Below are 7,542 nucleotides of genomic sequence, written 5' to 3' on the forward strand. Positions count from 1 at the left end.
TATAAGAAAGATACAGCAAAGGAAAATGAAAAAGCATGTGTAGAATTTAACACTTCAAGGTGCTTATAAAACTACAATTCCTAAAAGCAGTTCCTGATGTTTTTCTATTCTATGTTGTGTCAAAGCCAAAAGAAAACAAGGTCCACAAACTAGAAAATGTAAAGTAGCAAATTAATGGAAGAGGTTTATAGATATGCAAAAAATTTCAAGTTACTGCAAAACAGGTAATTTAATACATCCTCTTCATGTTAAATCCTCTTGATTATAACCACTTTGCCTTCTGAAGTGTACAAACACGTATTTGCATGCAGTATATTAATCTCTGTGTTTTACTCAATGTGAAAACACTATCAGTTGCTGTACGTTCATGGGAGTGACTTTCAAGCACATGTAATGAAGCATGAAATAGGAAGTCACAGGTTAAAATGACCTTTCAAAACAGACATGGTACTGTATAGTATAAAAATAAAGTCTTTCAAATAGCATATAAAATAACCACAAAGGACTACTCACCATGTCATATGCTGTTACAATCTTTTTCAAGACCTCTGGAACAATCCCTTGGAGTTCCATCGTCGGATACTGATCATTGAGATTCAGTACTACCAAGGGTGTATTATCAGGCCCAACCAAGCGCGTAGACACTGCCAAAATGCACTGCATAAGATTTGCTACAGGAGAGAGGCCACATAATTCTTTGAATGAAACTACTGCATTCTGCAAAAAGGAAAGAAAGAGTTTCCTTTACAGTTAAAGATGAATTTTAATGTCTCAATTCTTTCAGGATAAAATACTTCACTGCTATAGTTGAGCTACAATGTGGAATTACCACAGCTTTTCCCTGAAGAACCGGCAGTTTTCCAAAGCAACCAATATTACACATATATTTTACCAAAAACGTTAAAAATTCAAACAGGATTCAATACTTGCCACAGAAAAAAAAATTCTATTTAGAACAAGTATGTCTGGTCTCTATCACTGCTAAAATTAACCATGCAAATAAATGAATTCTAAAACATACTGGTTATGTATTTTGAAAAATTCTGAAAGACATCTCAAATTTTTAAAATGCCACCAAGAGAAACAAAATTAGGTGTTGAATGTCCCAAATAAGCAAAGTGAAGTGGAAGGAGGAATTCAGCCCATTTGTAACTTTAAACATACCTGAACCATAGTCCAGACGTGCTGTGGATCTGCTAGCTCCCATTTGGTGTGATTCACAAACCCAGCACTCCACTACCAATGTCATCCCTATCACAGAATCACACTTAAGTGAATTTTTAAGGTACTTTAATATAAATACCAATTTTGTACCTTTCCCTAAAATTTATTATAGTTGTATTTTATATCCAATACGGTAGAATATAAAACCATACGTTTAAACTTGAAGAAAATTTCCAGTATTAGAAATACAGTGTGACTCCAAGTAGCCACTGAAATTCCATGATGGGAATATTCTCAGCATTGTAATGTATTTAGGATTTTTGTACCAAGTGGGAGCTGGTGATCTGTAGCAGGTCTGGAGTTTGTGTTCCTGTAGGAAACAAAAACAAAAATATGGCATATTTAAGTTACAAATGTGCTCAGTGCTCCTTTCTCCCATGTCTTACCCAAGCAGGGTATCTGACACAGATTTTTATTTTAATCAAAACCACTTTCCATCTTGCTGGCATGGTAAGACTCATTTGTGGACAAATTTCTTAGAGAGACATAATGCCAACCTTAATGCAAACAGGAATCAAACGTGAAATATTTTGCTGCCCCTTTATGAGACAAAATACCCAAAGTAGACTTCAAAATATGTGTATATATAGCATATTCATGCAAAATTACATCTATTACAGTCACTTACAGTGTACTTTAACTCTACGTAAATGTTTAGTAGCATCTAGTAAATGTCCAGGAAACAGAAACTACTTTTATTAACTAGACTACACCTTAATGACACAATAATTACATAGTTGAAAAGACAGACATTGGGAAGTCCATTCAAACAGATTTTGTTTGAGATAAACATAATGGGTAAGCCATTATGAACAACAATTTTACAGAGAGGTTAACGAGGACCCAGGGAATGTATATGTTATGTCAGGCAGGACAGAACTATGGCTATAACTCTTGCCTTTGGACTTCCAACCCTATATCCAGAGACTATCCCTCATACTGTCAAGCAATTTAAATACGCAACATCACATCCAGTTTAATCACTCGTTATACTTTTTTTACTGATTAACATGTAAAAACAAGTTATGACATCAGCTTTTGTCACAGTAATGTAGTACCTAACAAGGAAGAAAAAAGGCTAGCTACTTGTACAGTTTTAGAGAAACCATTAAACTCACTGCTGCACACTTTATTTTTTTTTCTTCTTCCATCTTACGTTAAAAAAACCTCAACTTTGCTCCTTCTAATCTGGCTTGTGGGGACATTATTTCTGTATCATAATAATCATAACAATTTACAACGCAAAATTTCAGTAATATAGAAATTAAACAAATCTCACATTCCCTGACATAAGTTGATATTTATTTTGAGTGGTTTATTTACTTTTATTAGCTGTAAAACTTTAGTTATGCAGAGTTTAAACTGTGCACATTATATAATGTCAGTAAAGCTATGCAAAACGAATACTCCCTCATGTACCTAAAATATCTTCTTGATAGCATTTTGAGAGATGACAATGATGAATGTAGTTGATAGCACAACTTTCAAACTGACAGAATAAAATACATAAAATATCTTTTAATATCTCATGTTCAAAGAAACCACTCTGTAGAGCCTGTTTTCAATTATATCAGTTCTGGAAAATACTGCAGCATGCACAGTAAAGAGTTTAAAGTAGCTACAAAATCTGTATGTTTTCACTGTTTCCTCAAATCTTAGGTTCAGCTCTTCCTTGAAAGGTATCTTAAAATACAGCAGCCTTTATATGACAGAATTCTAGGCTTCAATAGGTTAACCACAGGTAAAGTTCACTTTATATGTAGCCCATAATGTGAAACATTTAAGAGTCAAAATATCATCCCTGTATTTTTTCAATAATCTTTTAGTATAGCAATTTTATATACCAAGTGGAATGGGAGAGCTTCATAATGCTGTACTAATTTCTTCCTTCATATGAAGAAAAATTAGTTTTAAAATTGTACTACTACCTCTTCAATATAAGATTATTCATGAAGAAAATTTATCTACACTGATGTGCCTTTAAAATCCAGAATCAAGTCTCAGACATTTCCTTTAATCAGTTTCCCCTTAACATTACATAAGAGTAAGAGGATTTAACAGGTCACTTCATTTGAAATTACTGTGCTTAATTTTCTTAATCACTGCTAGTATTCCATCAGAAGTTTATAGATAGTTAAAAGCTTTATTAAATAAAACACAAGTTTACAACTCACTTTAATCTATGTCTAAAACGGTTTATTTACCTGAAATCTTTATTGGAATCTCCAAACAATGCATTTTTGAAGTGGGATCTCTTGGCTTCCACAAAAACAAGCACCTCAGCCTGTACTTTTTCCTGAAATTCAATGTGTTTACTATAGGTGACCTTTAAGGTACGGTAATTTCTTTTAGAGGATGCTAATACCTTAGCGCTAATTCCATGTATTTCTAATGTATTGTTGCTAGGAAGAATCATGGAAAGCAAATGGTATTTCTGAAAGTACTGCCTTCTATTTGGGAATGAGGAAAAAACAAAACCTCAGTGAAACTATGCTAAACATACTTTTACGTACAAGAAGTTTTCTAATAAGCAGTAAAGTCTCCTTTTTCTCCTTTTACAGAATCAGCTGTATTCTCCTCCTGCATTTCTATTTAACTTAATTTTCTAAAACTAAAATATTGCCATACTTTCCTCTAGTGTATATCTAACATTCCTTCAAAGACATAGGACGAGTCAACAGGCTTGAGTTCTAACACTGGAACCATATTTCCAGTTCACATTAAGAAAACACACATATGCATCCAAGGTTGCCTCAGTAGACAGTATCACCTAAAAGACTGCTCTGACATAATCCATTTTTACAGCTGTTCAGCATTAGACTCAAATAAAGTAACTTACAAAATGCAGCAAGACTCTTAAAAACACATATTCCATATGCATCATAATACAAAAATACACATAAGAACCGATAAATTCATTGTAAAAACTGTACCTGCATATTTTCTCTCAAATCCGTGGCATCCCGAATAGGTTGGAGAGCATTCTTGAACACTTCATCTATTGTTTTAATCCATAATGTTCTCATAGAAGCATATTCCCTTGATTTTTTGCCCTTCCTCACAGAGAGGCCCCGCTTATGAGGTTTCCCACCACCCCTTCGATTAGTAATGGCCACATGCACAAACAAGGAAGCATGTGCTAAAATTTCACCAGTTAAAGACTGCAGAGGAACGTGCCGATAACCAGTCTGTAGACACTCAAAGGGAATAGTGTATTGCCCGATAAACTCATCCCCAATGTAATCATCATCCAGTACTACAAAACGCACCATAGCCAGTTCTGGTAAATTTATTTGAAATTCAAAGCTTTCATCAAAAATTGGATTATCCCCATTCTGATGCATAGTTTTCGTCCTTTGCTCTGCACAGTCGGCAGGGATTCCATGTATTTCAACATAAACATAAGGATCCACAACATCACCTTTGGCACCTGATCCTTTGGGTTTAGGAAAGTTTTGCCCACTAATGATTTTAATATGAAGCAGCTGAGGCGAAACTCCAGGCACAGTGTCTTTCGTATTCGCGCTAAAGAAGGATACTTCTTCTCTCATGATAGCAGGACGAAGGACATAGCCACAGTTTCCATTTTGTCGAAACCAACCAATGTTAAGATCCATCATTAAGCCAGGTGTTTGAAAGTTCATTGCTACTATCTGACAACCACATTTCCAAAAGTCCTGGGGATTCATATTACTAGAGTCAATCCTCATAGGACTGGGGAAAACTCTCGCAAGAAAACGTTTGTTATAATTTACAAAGTCTCCCGGGTTTTCATTGGCATATTTGCTAGCAAGCACTTCATTAAACGAGCACACTTCCCAGTACTTCTGGAGCTGAAATGAAACTTGAAACTCTTTGAACTGAACTGATTTACATATGCTTACCAACTCAGAGAGTTCTTTGCAGAGCTGAAATCGTTTGCCCATCATTGAGTTTTGCTGTTCTACCCCCTCCTTCCCCACTCTCTGTGACATTTCTGCTCCTTCATCTTCATCTGTAACATCTCCCTCTAGTCCAGAACAATTAGAGGAAAGCTTCTTTGCTTTAATTAATATTTTCCCTTTAAGTGATTCCGGTGATGGAAGATAAGACTCTTCAATGTTTGGAGACTGTGTATGTAGCTTGTCCCCCAAAATTTTCTTCATGTGTTGTACCATAACTTTCTGCTGCTTAATGGAACAATGATTTTCTAAACACAAAATAAGAGGGTATTCTGAAGCAAAAAATGCATACTTGTTAATAATGTCAATCACACTACGGAAGACAATCTGCGATGTCATTGTATGCCCTGTGTAAATCACAGGCTCATTATCCGGACCATCCCACACATCCAGTTCAACACTTCGACAACCCATTTTAAGAGCGCGAATGTAACCTGTGATGTCAGAAGGCCCTCTAAACTGATCCTCTATCAAGTATGTATTATGAGATGAATTTATAAAATAATGAGATAAAGGCTGTTTCATATCTTGACAAACTTTTTTATGTTCTGGATCAAATATGTGGCAGTCTGGTGAAGTAAGGTAATTCGTAAACCCATCTAGAGAAAGACAACCCTTTTCCTGGCCCTCTTTGGCTGGCTCGTATTTCTGAATAATTTCAAGGCTTATTTCTTCTGTGACATGTGCCATACCCTGTTCTGCTTCTAAAAACATCATAAGGTCCTTGGTATCTAGGAATTCTTTATTGCTCGAAAACTGAACCAACAGGAAATAGATTTCAGGTCTGGTACAAAGCTCATGAAAAACTTCAATAAACTCTTCTTTTGTTACTTCAGTACCAGTTTTTTCCTTGGATCTATGTAACTCCTTGAATTTTAGTTCAATTTTATTAGTTTTTAAACCAGGATTTAAGTCTTTTATAAACTGTACAGCATTACACAGGGGTATATGTCCCAAATTATCTACATCTGATTCACTGAACATTTGTGAAAGCCATGAAGTCCGCATATTATCTTGAGTACTTTCTATCATATCTAGAGTATGTTTTCCATAAGAAATAAGGTATCTTAAGCCAGTAACCCAAATATTTGCAATGTCTGCTGAGTTAGCAACAAGATCTAGTGACTCATAGTTTTCTCCATATATAATTGAAAATGCACAGTCTTCTGATATCTGGTCATATATTCCATTGCTGCGAAAAATATCTGTATTTTTTCCTGTTCTTACTTCTTTGATTGATTTAATATCAATCTTTGCTTTTTCAGAATCCTTTTTTGAAGGTTCCCAGCGTAGAGACTGCATATCTGCATCTAAAAGAAAGTATCGGTGATACACCCTAGAGTTGGATCGAATCTTTTTGAGCTCAGAGCCTTCAACCATCGCGTTTATACAGTCACTTGCACTGCTGATCTTTTTCTCAGTTGGCATACTGCTAAACGACACAGTCTTCTTCCGTTCTCGCTTTTGTTTCGTACCATCCTGGTAAACAAGGGGGAAAAGAAGAAAACATGTATCAGTATGATTTTGCTCAACATTGAAATAGGTTTCAACTTATAGCTGAAAGTGTGATGACCAGTAAGATGGAAATTCTTATTGGAATAATCACAAATGAAAATACTAATAATGGCTTAATATTTGTTCTTGTCTATGTAAGTAATCTTCCAGGGTTTGGTTTTTTTTTTAATATTTCATATGAACAGAAAATTTTAAAAAGCAAGTTTTGAATGCTAATGAAATAATAATGCTGTATAAATGTGTTTTATTTTATCAGTAATAACCTACTTACAGAGATAATGGGTTCTACAGCCAAGACAGTAGGAAGTAAGCTTTCCTCTGAGTCCTTATACAGTGCTACAGATACTTGCTGAACTTAGTCAGTACAGAATATAAGGCTTTAATACCACGCTGACAGGGTCCTCATGAACACCAGAGAAACATTAATACACAATTAACTACATAAAATCCATAAGACATGGTCCTAATCTAAGTATACAAGACATTAACAGCACTTATTATGCATAGCTCCCTTCTCCACTGCACCCATCCATGTTCTTCCCATAGACTACCCAGAGCACTGACACATGCATCCCACCTAAACTAGGAAAACATCCACATCAGTCTTAAGAAGCTACACTGAAACACAAGTGACTGGACTGGAGCAGATATAATTCACTGCAAGCTCCAAGTTTCAGGAAATATGACAGTGACTCAAGAGGGAACCGTCCCAGACAACTGAAGTTTAACTGGTTCCAAAGAAGCTGCGTAACATTAGAAAGAACTTGAATGGAAAATGCAAGACCTGGTCAGGAAGGGAAGCAAAAGTGATTCACCTTTGCTCTTAAAACAATGAAATAACCCAGAGGTCTTAGTTCACTAG

The 7,542-nt window shown here is 35.4% G+C and overlaps 1 protein-coding gene across 1 annotated transcript; it reads right to left on the reverse strand.

Annotated features, from left to right (window-relative positions):
- Positions 1 to 513: 513 nt before the first annotated feature.
- On the reverse strand, positions 514 to 6,640 carry PLCL2 (phospholipase C-like 2; the record flags this gene model as incomplete). The annotated part of the gene is made up of 2 exons (XM_009578489.1): positions 4,158 to 6,640; positions 514 to 717 (listed from the first exon to the last, which is right to left on the reverse strand). Coding segments are annotated over exons 1-2 (2,640 nt in total), but the record flags the coding sequence as incomplete, so codon positions are not given.
- Between the last annotated feature and the right edge of the window lie 902 nt (positions 6,641 to 7,542).

The sequence above is a fragment of the Fulmarus glacialis genome, unplaced genomic scaffold (genome assembly GCF_000690835.1).
Source record: "Fulmarus glacialis isolate BGI_N327 unplaced genomic scaffold, ASM69083v1 Scaffold34945, whole genome shotgun sequence".
Lineage (NCBI taxonomy): Eukaryota > Metazoa > Chordata > Aves > Procellariiformes > Procellariidae > Fulmarus > Fulmarus glacialis.